General features: G+C 51.8%; 1 protein-coding gene across 2 annotated transcripts in view; it reads right to left on the bottom strand.

Annotated features, from left to right (window-relative positions):
* The window catches only part of CUL4A (cullin 4A), a gene marked incomplete at both ends in the record, with an annotated part of 47,510 nt that extends 27,222 nt beyond the window's left edge, over positions 1-20,288 (bottom strand). Inside the window, 5 exons of one of the 2 annotated variants that reach the window (XM_080690067.1) lie at positions 736-809; positions 1,936-2,003; positions 5,297-5,417; positions 19,938-20,053; positions 20,141-20,288. In XM_080690067.1, coding sequence (XP_080546193.1) covers positions 736-809; positions 1,936-2,003; positions 5,297-5,417; positions 19,938-20,053; positions 20,141-20,288 — 527 coding nt within the window. The remainder of the gene's footprint in view (positions 1-735; positions 810-1,935; positions 2,004-5,296; positions 5,418-19,937; positions 20,054-20,140) is intronic. The other variant, XM_080690068.1, reaches the window with a different exon arrangement.
* Positions 20,289-21,055: the final 767 nt, after the last annotated feature.

Below are 21,055 nucleotides of genomic sequence, written 5' to 3'. Positions count from 1 at the left end.
GCTAAGTGAGCACCTACACAGCTGGCAACTCGTGCCCGCTGACAGCAACAGCATGTGCAGGAGCCAGCTCCAGCAGGAAGAGCAGAAACACACTGCCTCCCCGTGGGGCCAAGGGCAGGAGGCAGGGGCGCCAGGGGAGAGGAGCACTGCTATCATTTCTAGGCGGGAGAAGATCATCTGTGTGTGAGCAGTGACCCCTGGGAGGGCAGGCACCCAGTGGGAGACCAAGCAGATGGGGATGGGCTCCCAACTCACACAGCCCCTGCAAGAGCAGGAGGAACAAGGGCTGAGACAAAAGGCCCTGACATACGGCCGAGCCTGCGGGCGGGCCGAGCCCAGGAGAGGCGGCCCGCGGAGACCCAAGCACACAGCTACACAGGGCGGGCCCACACAGCCCAGGACTCCACATGGCCAGGGCCGTGCCGGATACTGGCAGAGCAGCTCCGCTCACACTGGAGCCGCCAGAGAGAAGCTGCAGAGCCCCTTGGTCTTCCCTTCACTGCAAGCGAGCAGTGTGCGCTCAGCCTAGATGCTCCTGGGGCCTGGGCCCTGCTGAAGCACAGCACTCCTGAGCAGCGCCAGCCCAGGCCTGCCGCACTCTTGTGATGGAAGCCACTGGACCCTGCACTGGCATCTCTGACCCTGGCTGACGCAGGACACAGCTGCCACACTGGCCCCGAGAGGCAGGTGGAGGACTGCGTGGTGGTGGCGTGGCTCCGCTGGCCGGGCACTCACCAGATAGAAGGCAGCATGGAGTTCTGCAGGACGTATGTGCGGTCCAGGAACAGGAAGATGCTTCTAACCATCATCTGAGAACCAGAAGGAGAATTGTCCATCACCCACCTCCTTAGCAACTACAGAGATAGGACTTCTCGGAGTACTCTATGTTAATTAACTCTTCAATCTAACATGCTTGTTCCTGACTCCCTTGTTTTATCTTTCTTCTTCTTTTTTTTTTGGTACTGGAAATGGAACCCAGTGGCATTCTACCTCCAAGCTACACCCTCAGCCCCATTTTTTTTATTCTTTATTTTGAAACAGGGTCTCACTGATTTGCAAAGGACCTAAGTAGCTGAGGCTGCCCCCAAACCGAGACCCTCCTGTCTCAGCCTCCCGAATGCAGGGATTACAAGCGTGCCCACCGCGCCCGCTAGACTCCCTCGCTTGTAAAATAATCTGTTTCTTCTTGTGCTTGGCTACTATCTTTTTACACAAGAACCACAACCACAGGGATTTAAAGCACATGGCTTGGAGGATCTCATAAATCTGTTTTATGACATGACTGCTCATCTTTTTAAAGCTCCCTTCTTGTTACGCTGTCGTGAGGCTCTTGGCGCCATGTGCCCAGAACAAGAACAAAGGAGAGTGAGGTGCCCCTAAGGGGGCCACAGCCCCTGCCTTCTTTTCAAACCGCACCTGCAGTGAGATTTGCTGCCGTGAACAAGCCTCCCCACCAGACACTATCCTCACACCTGTCCGCTGCCTGTCCCATTCACTGTCTTCTACCTAGAAATCAAAAGTTCAGACTGCTTTCAAAAGCTATGAGCACTATCCTTTCTATTCCTTACATCTTAACAGCCAGGCCAGGCTAAAAACGGATGATATCAAACTAGAGACGTTCTCTGGCAGTAGTAACCCAGGGCAGGCTGTGATTCAGAGACGTGGAGGCCCTGGCTCGTGGATCCTGCCCCATACCTACAGCTGGTTGGCCATGCTGCTCAGCAGCCCTGGACATACAGACACACCTGAGCGGATGTCCAAACCTCAGCTGGTGGCCTGCCGCGTGCCTCGGGTGGAAGGAGGTGGCATGGGCCATGGTAGACTGGAGGGGAAAGTCCCTACCACTAGGTACCTGAGGAGGTGTGCAGTGGCCCTGGGTGGAGCTCAGGGGTGCAGTACACACACTGTCAGAGCCCTAAAAAGCCCAAATCTTACCATCTGTCTGCAGTGGTCCTGCCAGCATGTGTTAATCTTCTTTAAAAACAGAAGGCTGTCCAATGAGTCTGTGCAGGCCTGTTAAGGAAATCTCCCAAGCCCAGGCGGGAGCTGTGTGGCTCCTGAGTCGTCCCGTCGGCACAACATGGAGCATACAAACACTTGCTCGAGGTGAAAGCCCTCTTCACGGAGCTGCCCTACCCGGCTCCTCCGCCCGCGGCTTCCTCAGTGGGGCCAGCTGGGCGGCCGTCTAAGTCGGCTCCCTCAGTGTGCAGTGGCCCACAGGCTCTCTCCCCCTCCCCCAGAAGTGCTGGGGCTGCCACCGGGCACCTTCCTTGAGTGCTCCCTTGCCAGCTCTGCCAGCTGCACCCAGCATGCCAGCCCAGCCCAGCCAGCCCCTCCTGGTTTCTTTCCTCAGTCTGCCCGTCCTCTGAACTGTAGTTCCATGCCAGCCCAGCCCAGCCAGCCCCTCCTGGTTTCTTTCCTGAGTCTGCCCGTCCTCTGAACTGTAGTTCCATGCCAGCCCAGCCCAGCCAGCCCCTCCTGGTTTCTTTCCTGAGTCTGCCCGTCCTCTGAACTGTAGTTCCATGCCAGCCCAGCCCAGCCAGCCCCTCCTGGTTTCTTTCCTCAGTCTGCCCGTCCTCTGAACTGTAGTTCCCTCAGAGGCCAGGTGTCTCCTTGCTGCCAGCTCCGTCCTGGTAGCCCACCACCACAGGTGAGCCTGTCTTCCTGGAGGCCAACTTCTCACTTCAGGATTTGGCATGGCTGTCCTGGGCGCCCCCTTCTGAGATCTCCTGCCTGCAGCAACCACTTGTGACCTCTCCAGCGGGCTCTTTGCCTCGCCCCACCAGGCCCCCGTGCTGGGTGCCCGCCTGCTACTGCTGCTCCAGGGCACAGCCATCACTCAAACATCAAACATAGCTTTCCAAGAGCTCCTCGCCAGGCAGACTGGCTCCTGCTCCTCTGTCCGGAAGCTGTGTGGACTTCAAAAAAATGGGCACAAATGCCCACTTTTCTGCATCCGCCATTTTCAGTAGAGGACAAACCCCAAAGGCCAGAACCCCACTCAGCGAGCTCCATGAGCAGAGTACATGCTGCAATCATCTGCCAAAGGATCTTCACAAAACAATTCCGTCCCACTGAGCTCTGCCTTAGAAAACCTGTAAGGACGCTCAGCTGCTCAAGGGCTTACGTCCAATGCTTTGGCAGCATGTGCGGATTCAGGACCAATCTGCTTCAGCATCACAGCCTCAGACCCCACGAGTCCACACCCCCAGCATCCTGACTACTCCAGGTTCCCAGGAAGGCTCTGCACGCGCCCCCTTGTCTGGCTGGGTCCTGCTGTCCTCCGGGTGCACCCCTGGGAGCCTTGCCTCACTCCTGCCAGACGCTCAGGGCTGAGTGTGTCTGAACTCAAGACATTATGCACCTGAGGAGGACACGGCGCGTGCCAGCGCCTTTTCTTTCTTCTCTGAAACATGGTGACTTTTATAACCAGGGTTCTGTCACAGCATCAGGAACATACCAGCCCCTGGTCTGGGACCTTTGAGGGTGGGCCTCAGGCAAAGCCACCCTTGCTCTGCCTCCTGTGCCAGTGTGTGGGGCAGGCAAGTACCTGCTGAGCACCGGGGTCAAGGCTCAGCAGGCTTAGCGGGTGGGAGAACCTGAACAGGAAATCAGAAAGAAGTTTTCAAGCAAACAGGGATTGCAGCAAAACTGCAGTAGCTGGCTGACACATGGCCTCCAATGCGGGGGGCTCCTCTTGGCAGACAGGGTGCTCTGTGTCACTGACACAGGGCGCCCGGGAGCCTCCCGGGCGCCATGCACTGGCAAAGCCTACCCCAGAGCCAGGGACTGGGGGACTGTGCATCTGTGCTGGGGGCCGCACGGGCTTAGCCTGAGTGCAGACACCCCATCTGGGGTGGCAGAAGCTTGACAGTGACACCAGCTGCTGCTTCCCGAGGTCACCCCAAGCTTCTGTGGGGGGGAAACACCTCCTGAGCCAGGAGAAAGCCCAGAAACAGGCAAGTTACAGCCACCTGATTTTGCACATGAACACAGAGGTCCAGAAAAAGTATAGCTGCAGATTTTCTGCAATGACAGAATCTGCTTCTAAGGCCCACCTATGTAACACAGGGGGCAGTGGCAATTGTGTGTGTGTGTGTGTGGGGGGCAGGCCTATTTCATTCTTTTTTCTTTTTTATAGTACCGAGGATTGAACCCAGGGCCATTCTACCTCTGAGCTATACCCCCACCCCTATTTATTTTTTATTCATTACTTTGAAACAGGGTCTCACTGAGTTGTGGAAGGCCTCACTAAGAGTAGCTGAGGCTGGCTGTGAGCTTGTGATTCTCCGGTTTCAGCCTCCCAGGTGCTGGGATTACAAGTGTGCCCACCATGCCTGGCTGACCTGGGCCAGATTAAATGGCTTTGACAGGAGGTAAGGAGCTCAGGGATTTCCTCTCAGACAGAGTCCCATATGGCATGGCAGCAAATCCTAAGATGCCCTCTCCCTGTCCCCAGTTTGTGCCCTGCGCGACTCCGGGCTCTGTCACACGAGGCAGTCTTAGACCCGAGGGCAGCCTCAGGCTGAGAGTGATTGCCGACACCAGAGAGCAAGCGGGAACATGGAGACACTGTCCTAACAGCCACAGGGCCTGGACACCAGCTGCTCAGTGAGCCAAGGAACGCACCTGCTGGCAGGCCAGACTAGGGCCTGCTGCCGGCAGGCCACCTCCTGCCCGCCACACTGAGCTGAGTGGGGTGCCGGACGCTGCCACCACTGTGTAAGCTGGGACGCAGGCGAGAAAACCAACAGAGATGGTTTTACCAAACAGGACAGAATGCAAACTGTAAAACTTTTCTTAAGTACCTCAACCAGATACAAAAATGAGCACCGTTCACCTTCCATTCCTAACAGCAGAGTAAAATTAAATACTAAAATTTCACTTAAAAACCCATATTATTGCTGGACACGGTGGCACATGTTTGTGATCCCCGCACTTGGGAGGCTGAGACAGGAGGATTCCACAGGTTCCAAGCCAGCCTCAGCTGTTTAGTGAGGCTCTCAGCAATTTAGTGAGACCCTGTTTCCAAACAAAATATAAAAAATAGGTCTGGGAGTATAGCCCGGAGGTAGAAAGCCTCTAGGTTCCACCCCCAGTACCACCAAAAAAAAAAAAAAAAAAAAAAAAAAAAGACAAAAAAACCCCTATTGAGTCATAAAACAAACTTAAGCTTTTTGTTCTATAATTTAAAACCTGTTGGTTTCAAATAATAATTTAAACCTATAAGGATATTACTTCTTTGTCCTATTAATGTCCACTTTAAAAAGATTTAGGTAACGAACAGAAACTTCACCAGCCGAAAAAGGATATTCTCTGAATGGAAGGATTTGTGCTTGGACGTGATCCTCGCAGACCTGGCGCAGCTGCTTATACAGCGTTGGGGAGACTTTATGGGAACAAAGATTTTCAACAGCCTAAAACAAAAGGAGTGAATTAGTCAGTGTACACAACTTACCAGGTCTCAGAAAAGCCCCGTAGAGTCATCTAACCAAAAGGCAACTCCCCCAGTGGGTGATCACAAGCCCTTTCGCCCCTTGTGCCCCGAGGGCGCTCCTGACTGCTGGGCTCCAGCTGTGGTCTGAGGCTGTTCCTCCACCACCTCGGTACTGCAGAGTGCTCAGCTCAGTGCTAGAGCAAGCACCCCACTTCAAAGACAGTGTGCATACATTCTTGCCAGTCTTGCCAGTTCTAATAAACTTTTTGTTTTTTAGCACTGTGGACGAACCCAGGGGCACTCTACCCCTGAGCTACACTCCAGCCCTATTTTTTATTCTTTATTTTGAAACAGGGTCTCACTGAGTTGCAAAGGGCCCAAGTAGCTAAGGCTGTCTGAGAACGGTGACCCTCCTGTCTCAGCCTCTTGAATGCCAGGATTACAAGTGTGCGCCGCCACGCCCGGCTCTAATAAACTTTCATCCCAAAGCTCATGTCCAAATTCAGAATCTCATTTAATTTCAAAGAGAATATTTTAAACAATTACTTTTGAACCGTGTGTGTGTGTGTGTGTGTGTGTGTGTGTATGCACATGTGCTGTGTGTGTGTGTGTGTGTGTGTGTGTGTATGTGTGAATGCACATGTGCATGTGGTACTGGGGATTGAAACTGGGGACATTCTGCCTTCAAGTTAGGACCCCCAGTCCTGTTTTATTTTTGAAACAGGGTCTCACTAGGTTGCTGAAAGCCTCACTAATTTCTGAGGCTGTCCTTGAACCTGCGATCCTCCTGTCTCAGCACCCAAGTACTGGGATTACAAGCGTGCACCACCATACCTGGCGGTACATGCTGTAATTCTAGCAATTGGGAGGCTGAGATAGAATTTTGCGGGGTCAAAGCCAATCTCAGCAACTTAGTGAGACTGTTTCAAAACAGAAAATAAAAAGGGTTGAGGGTATAGCCCAGAGGTAGAATGACCCTAGGTTCAATGCCAAGTACAAAGTAAGTAAATAAATAAATGAATGAATGGATGGATGGATGGATGGCTGAGGTGTAGCTCAGAGGTAAACTGCCCCTGGGTCCAATTCCAAGAACCAAAAAACAATAAAACACCCCAGAACCAAAAATGAGGGGATACACAAAAACATTTTAGAAGCCAGGTGTGATGGCATACACTTGTAATCCCAGTACTTGGGAGGCTGAGACAGGAGGATTGCAGGTTCACAGCCAGCCTCAGCTACTTAGTGAGACCCTCCACAACTTAGTGAGACCTTATTTCAAAAGAAAGAATAAGCCGGGCGTGGTGGCGCACGCTTGTAATCCCCGCGCTTGGGAGGCAGAGACAGGAGGATCGCGCAGGTTCGAAGCCAGGCGCGTGTGCTGGCTTAAGAGACCCTGTTTCCAAATAAAAATACAAAATAGGTGTCTGGGGGTGTAGCCCGGAGGTAGAAGGGCTTCCAGGAACCCCAGTACCACAAAAAAAAAAAAAAAAAAAAAAGAAAGAAAGAATAAAAAATAGGCCTGGAGTATAGCTCGGAGGTCAAATACCCCCAGGTTCCATTCCCAGTAAAAACACACCACACACACACACACACACACACACACACACACACACACACACCATTATTGGAAAGAGGCATCAAATGTATTAATGTGCGGTTATTGGAAAACTGCTTTGGTAATTTCCAAAGTGTAAAATCTAGTCAGAGCTTAGGTGCTGTGCAGGCACTCAGACAGGGAGGGGGCTGCCGCGATTACGATGCAGAGTTCCTCTCTGTCTTTGCCCGTCATTCTAATCACTAACCTATAGTAAAAGCCTTAGAGTCAACTGAAGCCACTAGCCCTAAAATCACAAAAGAGGCAACCAGTGCCTCTGTTTACCTCCTCTCCTCTGGGATCCGGCTTGGGCATAGGAAAGGTAAACGTTGTGTGCGGCTTCAAAGCACCCTAGTTGATGAGCAACCAATACTGCCCAATACAATAGACCCGAGGGCCAGGTAGATTCTTGACCCTTACACTTAGTAAGTGCGCTGTCTGGAGACAAAGAGGCACCGCCTGGCTAAGGAATAAGTAACTAGCCCATTGCCTTGGTAACGCTGTGAGACAGATACCAATACAAAATCAATTTAAGGGTTGGAGTCCCCAAAAGGGGCCGGAGTTCCATTTTCGGGCTCCCCAGCATGCGGGTCAGCATGCTGCTTTTTCTCTTCTCTATTTCCTACTCATCTCTTTCCTACTAATTTTGTAATAAAGGTTTGTTAAAGCTGCACTGAGCTGCCCGTTAATTTTTTCTATTCAACCAACCTTAGTTGAATAAGAACAAGAACCCCACCATTTCTTTTTCTTTTTTTTTTTTTTTTTTGGTGGTACTGGGGTTCCTGGAAGCCCTTCTACCTCCGGGCTACACTCCCAGACCTATATTTACATTTTTATTTTGGAAACAGCACACGGCTGGCTTCAAACCTGCACGATCCTCCCGTCTCTGCCTCCCAAGTGTGGGGATTACAAGCGTGCGCCACCACGTCCGGCCTCGAACCCTACCATTTCAAACCGTAACACCACACACTCACACACACACACACACACACTTTCAGTACCAAGCATTAATAATTCCAAGACAATAGCAGAACGGCTACCTACTAACCTACATTAAGCAAGTAAGGTCATTTCTATCAAGCAACACACACACTTACAAATTACTGCAGAACAACAATAACATGCTGGGCCTGGCGTTACACACTTGTAACCCCAATACTTGGGAGGCTGAGACAGAAGCACCTCGGGTTAGAGCATAGCCTCAGCCTCAGCCAGTTGTGAAACTCTCATTAACCCAGTGAAACCTTGTTTCAAAATCAAAATAAAATAGGGGCTGGGGGGGATAGCTTGCTCCTGGGTTCAATTCTCAGTATCCCCCCAAGAGTCCCAAACCAGTCATATTATCATCTATTCCTAGCAAAGTTATTATCAGTATAGCGCAACCCCCTCTTTTCCTTTCCACTTTGTCTTAGTGTAGAAAGAAGGGTTGCTACCCCTCCCTCTCCATCCCCTTTTCCCCTAGAACAGCACAATACACTCACAACAAAGGCTTTGCTCTACCAGCTAATTAATGAGCCCCACAAACACAAGTATTGCAAAGTCTATTCTGTGTATATGTGGGGGGTACCGGGGACTGAACCTTACGGCATTTTATTTCTGAGATACACCCCCAGCCCTATATATATTTTTATTTTCATTTTGAAAGGTTCTCACTAGGTTGATGAGAGCCTTACTACTTGCTGAGGCTGTCCTCGAACCTACAATTCTCCTGTCTCAACCTCTCAAGTACCAGGGTTACAGATGTGTGCCACCATAAAGTCTGCTTTATTTTAACATAATATTATTTTATGCTTTATTTTAACATAATATTATTTTAACATAATACATGACACGAAAAAAAACAATCCAGCCGGGCGTGGTGGTGCACGCTTGTAATCCCAGCATTTTGGAGGTGGAGACAGGAGGATCGCAGTTCGCAGACAGCCTCACTTAGTGAGGTTCTTTGTAACCCAGTGAGACCCTGTTTCAAAATAAAGAACAGAAAATAGAGGTGGGGGTGTAGCTTGAAGGTAGAATGCCCTGGGTTCCATCCCCAGCACCACAGAAAAAACAAACAAAAAATACAAAAACCAAACCAACTCAAGAGGAGCTTTGCAGTGCTCGTCTTTCTAACAGCACCCAGCAGGGCCTTTTCCCAGGTGTCCAACTCCTCAGCAGGAGTCAATGCCTGACACAAGCTGTCCTGACGGACCTGCTTTCACAGCCGCCTCTAAAACCCACTCGATACGCCTATTTGGACTAAGGACATGTGCTTCTTTTGTCTTCAGTATTGAGAACCTGGAGACCTCTCCAAGTGCTCAGGCTGGTGGAGGTGCCGAGTCACTACCCAGGCCTTCTTGATACAGGAGCTTTGCTGCCTCTGTGCCTGCAGGTCCTGGACACACATGCCGTGTACAAGAGCAGCACACACAGGGCCCCTTGCACAGCAGCATGTTGTGACTCCACAGTACTCTGATACTTCTGCTTCCTTTCGATGTAGGAAGCACCTTCTCCCCTGGGTGCTGTGCGCTTCAGTGTGAAGCACCACGGCCATTAGCATTTTAAAGAACCACCCCAGGGAGGCCAGACCTACCCCATGGAATTCTCAGGAAGGCAGCCTCTGCGCTCCTATAGTACACACTTGCTCTCCCCAAACAGCCTGGCGGGAAGAAGCTGCTCCTGCCTCTCCCAGCACGGCTGCCTTCTGAGCTGTAGGCTGTGCCGGGGCCACCTTCTGAGCCCTGACCAGTCTGGACTGTGGCATCAAAGTCTCCACTCCAGTGAACATCCCCTGCAGACGGGCGGGTGGGCGGCGGCGGCACCACTGCAGGTGTGCAAGAGCTGCCACAGGGCTGTCCCGCAGTTCGCAATGGCGAAATTTAAGCAAGTGTTTCCATAATGACCCGTGGGGTCTCTGGAGCAAAGCTTTACTGTGAGGTCGTTGGGATGTTTTGGGAGAGAAAGGGATGGCAGATCTTTAAATTATACAAACATGGAATGAAAAGTGATAGGTTATTATTTTTGTATGTGTGGTACTAGGTATTGAACTCGGGCATTCTACCTCCGAGCTAAACCCCAGCCCCATTTTTTATTTTGATTTTGAATCAGGGTCTTGTTAGGTTGATGAGAGTCTCACGACTTGCTGAGGCTGTCCTCAAACCTGAAATCCTCCTGTCTCAGCCTCCCAAGTACTGGGTTCACAAGTGTGCAACCCACCTCCAGAGAAGTGTACCTAGATCCACCTTGACCCACGGTGTCCAGGAGAAGCAGGTGCGCCGGCCTTCTGCCGCGTGCTGTGACGCGGAGGCCGTGGGATTCCACATGCCCGCCCCACCCCGCCCACCGGGGTCTCTTCGTGGTAGTCCGCCTGACCACGTGTGACAGGAACTGCAGCACAGTCAGGGACTGTCTCTCCTTCATCTGTCGTGACTCTTAGCCGGCCTGCTCTTTCTGTGGCCATGGGGCTGTGGTAGCGTCCTCTATCCATCGCCATTCCCTATTTACACTCTGGCGCAGCCCATGGGGAAGGAATGCTAGAAGTGTTTGACCCTTCCAGGTTCCTACCTGGAAGAAATAAGGGAACAGCGCAGAGAGCTAGTAGGAACTCAAATCTAGGTGGCAGGACACTCAGGGTCTCCCGGGCGAAATGGCGGACTACCACCATGGTCCCAGACCAGATCTCCACTCCCAACAGGCACCACCAAGCACACCAGCACCTTCCTGTTGGCCTGGTGGGTGGGGGCGGTGTCCTCTCCTCTACTTTAAGTAGGCTCGGGTCCCTCTCGCCAGCTGCCACTTCCTCAACTGGCCCAGTAAGCACTGTGTCCAACTGTCCACCATTCGCTGGCCTCTTTCACACTTGTCTTTTTTTTTTTTTTTGGTGGTACTAGGGGTGGAACCCAGGGGCTTTCTACCTCCGCCATACTCCCAGACCTATTTTATATTTTATTTGGAAACAGGGTCTCACTAAGTTGCTGAGAGCCTCACTAAGTAGCTGAGGCTGGCTTCGAACCCGTGCGATCCTCCCGTCTCAGCCTCCCAAGTGCAGGGATCACAAGTGTGCGCCACCACGCCCGACTCTTTATACTTGTTTTAGAAATGCCATCCAATACCTGACTCAACCACAGCTCCAGACAAGGGCTGCAGGGACATATCTGTGCTACAGGTGGCCGGGCGGCCGGCTCCCTTGACGCTGGCCTCCAGGGTCTGCTTCTTGTCTCTGACAGCTTCTGGGAGCATGGTCTTCCATTTCCCGCTGCGCCAGTGCTGACAGTGAAGACTAAGACCCGTGGACACAAGACACACAGGCGCCGCTTCTTTGAGGAGCAGTCGGGGATTCCTCAGGGTTTTAGGAGCACGCAGGGAAGACTGCTGCCCGTGTGCTGGGAGGAGTGTGTGGACGGGTGGTGGGTGTGACTTGCTGTCGCCCCAGATCACCGAGGTTCCAAACAGGGAGCAGCAACTGCTAAGGAGCGGCACCACAACGGCCGGGCTCGGAGCGAGAACGCGTACAACCAGCACCACGGTCTTCCGAACAGTGGTGAGCACTGGTACTTTCACTCAACGCTCCGGCAAGAGCTGGGCGGCACCCCAGAGCCTGAGAGCCGCACAAGGGCCTTCCTTACTGTGTAAGCCCACTTGCCCCAGAGGCCCGAGGCAGCTGTGTGCAAGCTGCTGCTGGACTCCCTGCTGCTTCCCTGTGGATGCCCGAGGCTGACCATCAGCAGGGGTCACAGGTCCCCAAGTGTGTCCGGTGGACCAGAGATGCCCAGAACAATTGGTCTAATTCTAGGGAGAAACCAATGAGGGCCACCTTGGGGCAGGCATCCCTAGTTCCCAGGGTTTCAGAACTGACATGGAGGACACCTGGAGACACTGTTTATAATATCTGTAGTGACCATTTTATAAGACCCGTCACTGCTTATAACACATAGCAGAGTATTTGTTTTAGGAAAGTAAAAACAACAACCACCGCCCCTCAAACAATGGGGCAACCAACACCAGATGACCTGATCTCCAAGAAAGGAGTAGCAAGCCTCGACTGTAAGGCATAGTGCGTTATTATGCATCACGTCAAAGTCCACGCACTGGGATTCTTACTCCTGGCCAAGATGCAGCTAAATCGTTAGGTTAGCACTTGTGACAAAATAAGCAGAACACCAGACAACATGTGAAGCGACAACTTCCAGGGCACTGGACACGGCTCTGACAAACCAGCCGGGCATGGTGGCACACACCTGCAACCCTAGTACCTGGAAGGCCTAGACAGGAGGACTGCAAGTTCAAGGCCAGTCTCCCTGGTATAAAAGACTCTCAGCAATGCAGTGGGATCATGTTTCAAAACAAAAAGTGAAAGGGCTAGGAGTGTGGCACGGGAGGGAGAACACCCCTGGAAAGGGAACAGTGAGATGCAGATGGAAACAGGCTTCCCGAGTGGGAGTTCCCAGGCTTCACATCCCCCTGCCAAGCCTGGAGAGGAGAGGTGGGGCTAGAGGACCCTGGAGGCGAGCGAGATGGCTCCCAGCTCCTGGGACTCCCAAGTACTCAGCAGGCGTGGCCGGCATGTGCTGAGGAAGCCACCCCCACCAGGGAAGGGCCACCCAGGAGGCTCGAGGAACATCGCTGGAGTGCACGTGGGGCCTGGATTGTAGCTTCCCGCAGGGCAGAGTATCCAGGGCCGTCTGCCCCAGACACGGCCGTGCCTAACAAATCGCGAAAGCAGAACTCAAAAAGACCAAGCAGTTTCCAAATAATTTAACTGTGTCCAGGACAAAGGTCAAGACCTATTTATAGGAACATAAAAATATCTAGGCACACCAGTTAGAATTCACATCTGACATCCAATCAAAGATTGCCAGATATGAAAGTAGGAAAATAAAACCCCAAATGGGAAGAAAAAAATACCAATTAGCCAAAACCATCCCTGTACTGAGTGAGGACAGAATTTGCACACCAGGACACTAAAAGAGCAGTTACAACTGAACTCACCATCCACAGATCAAGCAGAGACAGGTAATACGTATAAAAGACTCAAACTGCACACCCAGAGCGCCAATCGGCACGAGGTAAACCAACAGCAGGTGGTAGCAAGGGCAGATACTGTAGAAGACTAAAGACCCGGAGGAAAAGGGGGACCCCACAGCCCCCACGGACACAGGACACTCAGTGTGCACTTAAAATCTCCTCACCAAGAGTGCCAGGATGGTGCCACCAGGCAATCCTCCAGACACTTAAAGGAAACATAATGCCACTTCTCTACAGAGCCCTAGGAAATGGAGGAGAATGTTTTCCAAATCACAAGGCCTTGCACTACCCTGATACCAAAGACACAACAAGAAAACACACCAATATCCTTGTGAACAGAGATGCAGAAACTAACAGATGTTAGCAAACTGAGTCCAACAACACGTAGAAAGATCATGCATTGTGACCAGGTAGGCCTTAACCAGAATTAGCTCTATATTTGAAAAAATAGCCTATGAAAGTAATTAACAAACTACGAAATGAAAATCGTATGATCCCTCAAGACGTGGAAAAAGAACTCTCAGAAAACTAGAAGCAAAAGGAACTCCTCCACCAGGCAGCACCACTCTAACAGGCTAGAGGGTGCGAGGTCTCCTATGAACAAGCCCGGGAGGCCCCTGGAGCCTCCTGGAGGTCCTGTCTGCACGGTGAGGCCAGGAGAGAAAACAACAGGTATGCAGATTGGAAAGGAAAAGGAAAGCATCTCTCATCCCAGCAGACATTGTGTATGCAGAGCATCCAATGGAATCTACAGGAATCTACTAGAAACAAGTCAGGTTAGCAATACAGTAAGAAAAAAGATCGATACATAAATATCAGTGGTATCCTGATTAACTGTGAGAACCAGAAGTTAAAACTTAAAATACCATTTATAAAAATATAAATCGAGCTGGGTGCAGTACTGAGACAGGAGGTTCAGAGATTTCAGGCCTGTGTGCTAACTTAGTGAGATTGTTTCAAAATAAGAAATAAAGGGGGGCTGGGTGTGGTGGAACACGTTGGTAATCCCAGTACTTGGGAGGCCGAGACAGGAGGATTGCAGGTTCATGGCCAGCCTCGGCTACTTAGTAAGGCCCTCTGCAACTTAGTGAGACCTTGTTTAAAAAAAAAATAGGGCTGGGGGTGTAGCTCAGAGGTAGAATGTCCCTGGGTTCCATCCCCAGTACTAAAAAAGAGTGCTGGAGTGTAACTCAGAGGTAGAACTCCCCAGGCTTCAAGCCCCAGTACCCCCTCCAAAAAACCCACAACTGATTAGGGACAAATTTCACAGATGGACAAGACCTCTACACTGAAACTAGAACACGCTGCTGAGAGAAACGCAAAAGGGCTTAATAAATGCAGCGCTATTATCCACCAGGCAGACTCAAACTGTCAGACTTCAATTCTCTACACACTCGCCTACAGAGTCCACATAATTCCCATCAAAATCCTAGGGGGCCTTTGGCAGAAACTGGTAAACAGACTAATAAAACTCAGGGAAATACAAAGGACCAAGGATAGTCAGCACGACTTTGAGATGAAGGCCCATCTCCAGGCTCCCTCATGCTCCTTGGCAAGAGGCACCTTGCCCGGCCAAAGGCGCAGAGGCAACTCTGGGATGGGGAAGGACGCAGCGGCGTTCACAGGGAACGTGATCCACTCCCCACAGACTGCATGCTCGGAGGCAGGTGGGAGCTCTGAGGCGTCTGCAGAAGGTGCACAGAGAAGCTCTGGGACCAGCTCAGGGCAAATATTTCTTAGATAAAAGAACACGCGGATACTCTGCACTTCAAAATTTGTAACTACTGCTCTTCAAAGACATAGTTAAGAGAGTCAAGGGACAAGGCACACACACTGGGAGAAGGTATATGTGAGGATGATGTAAGACTGGTACTCAGTACACGCCTGTAATTCCAGTACGTCGGAGGTTGAGAAAGGAGCAGCACAAGTTCAAAGTCAGCTTCAGCAACTTAGTGAGATGGTCAGCAAGTTAGCAGCACCCTGCCTCAAAGTAAAAATTAAAAAAGAACTGGGAGCCGGGCGCGGCGGGCACGCTGGTCATCCCAGCATTTGGGAGGCTGAGACCGGAGGATCGCGGTTCGTGAGCAGCCTCAGCTACTCAGTGAGGCCCTCTGCAACTCAGTGAGACCCAAGGTCGAATGCCCCGGGTTCCATCCCCAGAGCTGCAAAAATAAATAAAAATAAAAAAGAATGGGGGTGCAGCTCAGAGGTACAATGTTCCTAGGTTCAATCCCAGTATACCTCCCAAATTAAGAAAAAAAAAAAAACATTAAAAAAGACCAAAATATATGAACAGACACTTTAGTGACACACGGAACAGAAAATCGACACCTGGAACAGTACTCAAGAGCAATGGAGAAATGCTGATGAGAACCACAACCAAGCCTCCCACTGGCCTCCTGGAAGAGCAAGCAGCATAATGGCTGACCACACAACGGCGGGAGAGGGCCGAGACACCAGGCGGGGGACTGCTGCCGAGATGCACAAGGGTACAGCAGCTTTAAAAAGAGGGCTTGTCGTCCCATCACCCGGGAGGCTGAGACAGGAGGATCACAGTTCACGGACAGCCTCAGCGACAGAGTGAGGCCCTCTGCAACTCAGTGAGACCCTGTTTCAAAATAAAAAATAAAAAATAGGGAAGAAGGTGTAGCTCGGAGGTAGAATGCCTCTGGGTTCCATCCCCAGACCCATTTAAAAAATAAAAAAGGATTTCTTTTCTTTTTCTCTCTCTCTCTCTCTCTCTTTTTTTTTTTTTTTTGCAGTACTGGGGATGGAAACCAGGGGCATTGGACCTCCAAGCTACACCCCCAGCCCTATTTTTTATTCTTTATTTTGAAACGGTCTCAATGAGTTGCAAAGGGCCTCACTAAGTAGCTGAGGCTGTCTGCAAACTGATCCTCCTGCTTCAGCCTCCCGAATGCTGGGATTACAAGCGTGCACCACCACACCCAGCTTAGACTTCTTTTTCTTAATAGAAATGAGAATATATGTCCATGCACAGACTTATTTGCTAATAGGTAATATTCATAGCAGCTTGACTCGCTACCAAAAAAATAGGACACCCCGTGTCCATTATCTGATGAACAGATGATTAACTGCAGTCATCCACATCCTTTGTGACAAAAGAAACAAATTAGCCGGGCGTGGTGGTGCATGCCTGTAATCCCAGCAACTGGGAGGCTGAGACAGAAAGATCACAGTTGTGGACAGCTTCAGCTACTTAATGAGGCCCTTTCCAACTCAGTGAGACCCTGTTTCAAAATAAAGAATAAAATAAAAAATAGGACTGGGGTATTTCTCAGAGGTAGAATGCCCCTGGGTTCCATCCCCAGTACTGCAAAAGATACAAATTAATATCAGAGTGAGTCAATCTCAAAAGCACCATTCTAAGTAAAAGCCAGATACAAAAGATGGCAAAATGCAGGATCCTACTTAGACAGGAGCCTAGAAATGGCAGAAGAGAGCACCAGAAAACAACCTGGTGACTGCCAAGGGGAGCCGGGAAGAATGACTGTGATGGGAACTATGTCTTTTCTTTCATTTGCGATGGGGATGGCAACCAGGGGCTCAGGCCTGTTAAGATGCTCTACCACTGAGCGCACCTCCAGAGCATGCTCTCTATCCTGAGTGTGGTGCTGCTGCTAAGGGAACTGCATGCGTCTGCTATCACCTAAGCAAGGGCCAGTGAGTGGAACATGCCCCTAATCCAGTACTTGGGAGGCTGAGACAGGAGGATCACAAGTTTGAGGCCAACCTCAGCAACTTAGGGAGGCACTCACAAATGCCATGAGACCCTATTTTAAAAGGAAAAATAAGAGCCACGTGTGGTAGCACACGCCTATAATCCCAGTTCTTGGGAGGCTGAGACAGGACCACAGGTTTGAGGATAGTTTCATGAAGTAGTGAAACTCTCATCAATCTAGCAAGAACCTGTTTCCAAATAAAAATAAAATAGGATTGGGGGTGTAGCTTGGAGGTACAATGCTCCTGGGTTCAATCCCCAGCACCACCAAAAAGAAGTAGAATAAAAGTTCCTAGTACTCGAGAGGCTGAGATAGGAGGCTCACAGGTTTGAGGACAGCCTCAGCAAGCAGTGAGACTCTCATCAACCTAGTGAGACTCTAAGTAAATAAAATTGGTGTAGGGGTATAGCTCGGAGGTAGAATGCCATTGGGTTCAATTCTCTGTATCACAATGAATAAATAAATAAGCAAACAAATAAATGTAAAATAGGGGTGGGGTGTAGCTAGGTGATAGAATACCCCTGGGTTCAATCGCCAGTACAAGAATAAATAAGTAAATAAATCAATAAATACTCAGAAGACAGTTCCTGGCCTCCATGATGGGAAAGCAGACTCCGTCTTCCATGATCTGAGAGTGGTTTCGTCCTCCCAGCTGTGGGAGCAGCTTCCATCCTCATGATGTGGGGACAGCTTCGGCCTCCGTGTGATGGCAGCTTCTGGCCACAGTGACGCGAGAGAGACCTCTAGCATCCCCGACACGACAGGGCTTCCAGGCTCCGTGATGTGCGGGCGACTTCTGGCTTCCGATGTGAGAGTGACTTCTAGCCTCTGTGGTATGACATGACGCGGGCTTCCAGCCTCCATAATGTGGCACGCGCTTCCATGATATGAAAGCGACTCTGGCCACCATGATGTGAGAGGGCTTTCGGGAATTCATGGTATATCGGGCTTCTAGCCACCATGAGCTGCACAATTCACAATTGCCAAACTATGGAACCAGGCAAGATGTCCATCAACCGATGAACAGATTACAAAACTACGGGATATGTACACAATGGCATTTTACTCGGCCATAAAGAAAAACACAATTATGTCACTTACAGGGAAATGTGGAAGCCGGGGAGAAAATGGAACACAGGAGGGACTCCAGACAAAGGAGAAACCTTAGTTGAGTGTCGAGTGAAGATAACTTGAGGGAGGTGGGAGGGGAGGGGGCCACCCTACGCACCTGATGTACATTCACAGACACAGCCAAGCTAGTCACTAAGTCAGGAGGGGGGGAGTGGGGAGGGCTAAATGAGCGATGTGTGCAGTGTGCCTCTACCATCCTGTACCTCATAATGTCCGATAAAATAAACCTCAAAACATTAAAAAACAGCATATGACATGTAAGATTATACCTCAGATAAAACTGATTAAAAACACAATCAATAGTTGGAGGCTGAGACGGGAGGACTGCAGGTTCAAAGCCAGCCTCAGCAATTTGGCAAGGCTCTCATCAACCTAGAGAGACTCCATTTCCAATTAAAATAAAACTAGGCTGGGGGTGTAGCTTGGAGGTAGAATGCCTTTGGGTTCAATTCCTAGTACCAAAGCAAAGCAAAACAAGTCAGGAGTGGTGGCACATGCTTGTAATCCCAGCATTTGGGAGGCTGAGACTGGAAGATCGCGGTTCGGGGATAGCCTCAGTTACTTAGTGAGAGACTCCATAACTTAAGTGCTTCAAAATAAAGAATAAAAAATAGGGCAAGGGGTGTATTTTGGAGGTTGAATGCCCCTGGACGCCATCCCCAGACCTGCAAAAACAAAAAAAAACAACAAAAAACCCCTATGCACTTAATAGACATAGGTATACCTAACTGTAGGACAGGTTGGATGATACCCTTACCGGGATGCTTGGGATGAGAAGTGTTTGGGATTTCAGGTTTTGGAATATTTACATTTATCTACACAGTATCTTTGAGGATGGGACCCAAACTTAAACACAAAATTCGTTTATGTTTTGTACATGCCTCATACATGCAGCTTGAAGCAAATCTCATACAGTATTTTTAAGCCAGCCTGTGTTGCCTGCACTAAGGCCAGGAGTGGAATTTCCGACTTTTGGCATCATGCTGGCGCTCAAAAAGTTCTCAGGATGGAACCTGGGGCATTCGACCTCTGAGCTACACTCCCTACCCTATTTTTTATTCTTTATTTAGAACCAGAGTCTCACTAAATTGCGGAGGGCCTAAGTGGCTGAGTGTGTCCACAAACCATGACCTTCCTGTGTCAGCCTCCCAAATGCTGGGATTACAAGTGTGAGCCACCATGCCCGGCTTAAAAAAGTTTTGGTTTGTGGACAGCCTCAGCTACTTAGTGAGGTACTCCGTAACTTAGTGAGACCATGTTTCAAAATAAAGAATAAAAAACAGGGCAGGGGGTGTAGCTTGGAGGTCGAATGCCCCTGGGTTCCATCCCCAGACCTGCCAAAAAAAAAAAAAGTTTTGGATACTGGAGCCTTTCAGATTTTTGGACAAGGGATGCTCAACCATCTTTGGGTGGTGGGACCACAGTGATTAAAAATTTTCATGTACTTTTTTGTAGTTTTTATCACTTTCATAATGTACTTTTAAAATGTGTAGCCAGGAAACAACATTTTATTTTGTGGTACTGTAGATGAAAACCAGGAGCACCCTATCTCTGAGCTTCAACCCCCAGCCCGATTTACTCTTTTTATTTTGAAACAGGGTCTCGCCAAGTTGCTGAGGCTGGCTGTGATCCTGCCATCCTCCTGTATCAGACTCCCAAGTATTTGATTACAAGTGTGTACCACCACGACCGGCTGGGATGAAAACCTTAAATTCAAGGCCTTAAACGGGAACAAATATTCTTTGCTACCGAAAATGTAAGAAGTAGTCTACCTAAACATTTCTTTATAAAAACACGGCACCAGAAGAAAAAGTCTGCTTTGAGTCCAAGTACCCAAACAGCAATGCGCATCTGACCATTGTTTCTGACTTTGGAAACAGGGGATCTCTGAACCTAACAAAATAGGTCTGCAGACGGTAGTTTCAACACGGCACCGCAGAGCCATCGAGGACAGGTACAAAGCCTCCCGAGGCAGGCAGGCGGCGGACCGGCCGCACTGAGGCCTTGCGGCCTCCCGGCCCGGGCTCACCTGGTACAGCTCCTCCAGGTTGTACCTGATGGACGTGCTGCCCTGGATGGCCCTGACCGCCTCGTGCAGCTTCCGCCACGTGTCCTGAGTGTAGTTGTCCGGCAGCCGCGGCCTGTCTGTGGGGAGAGGGGTCAGCGGGGCCGGCCGGCCGGGCCTCCCGCCGCAGGCCCGCGCGCCGCCGCCCCGCTCGGCCGCGCACCCACCTCGGAAGTTCTTGATGACCAGCTTCCTGGAGCCGCCCGCGCCCCCCGGCTTGGCGGGGCCGCCGGCCAGCGCCGCGGGCTTGGTGAGGCCATTGGTGCGGCCCACGAGCGCCGAGACGCTGCCCTTCCGCGGGCCCTCGTCCGCCATGGCTGGGCCCGACGCCGCCCCGCCCCGCGCGCCGGCTCCTCCTCCGCCGCCGCCGCCGCCCGCGCCCAACCGCCTCGGCGCGCGCAGCCCGGGCCGGGGGCGGGACCGGCCGCCGGGGTCGGGGCGCGGGCAGGGCGCGGGCGGCGGCGGGGCCCGGCCCTGGGGGGCGGGGGCCGGGCCAGGACCCGGCCTGGGGGACGGGGGCCCGCACTAGGGCGCCCCGCGATGGACCCGGCCTGGGGGACGGGGGCCCGCACTAGGGCGCCCCGCGATGGACCCGGCATGGGGGACGGGGGCCCGCACTAGGGCGCGGGGACACCACGATGAGGACTGGGCTCGAGGACAGGACCGGGCGCCCCAGACCAGGACCCGGCATGGGGGACGGGGGCCCGCACTAGGGCGCGGGACAGCACCACGAGGACACGGCTCGGGGTGGGGGGACGGTGACGCCCCGCCATGAGGACCCGGCACTGGGGACGGGGCGTCCGGCCCGCGCGCGGGGTCCTCGGCGCCCGCCTCCCTCCAGACGGCAGCCGGCGCTCCGCGCTGAGGGGAGCGGGCTCCGGGGGGCCCGACCCCCGCGTCGTCCCCGAGCGGGGTGGCGCCGCCCGGCTCGAGGGGCGAGCGGAGCGGCCAGGGCCCAGCCCCCCGCGAGCCGGGCCGGCGGGCGGGTCCCGCGTGGCGCTCCGGAACCAACGAGCGCGGCTCGCGGCGCGGGGAGCCGGGCGCAGACGGACGGCGCCGGAAGTGACGTCTCCTCGCCCGTT

This window comes from Muscardinus avellanarius (genome assembly GCF_963383645.1).
Source record: "Muscardinus avellanarius genome assembly, chromosome: 2".
Classification (NCBI taxonomy): Eukaryota; Metazoa; Chordata; class Mammalia; order Rodentia; family Gliridae; genus Muscardinus; species Muscardinus avellanarius.
Note: the sequence above shows the minus strand (reverse complement) of the source record. Positions and strands in the feature narration are given on the sequence as shown.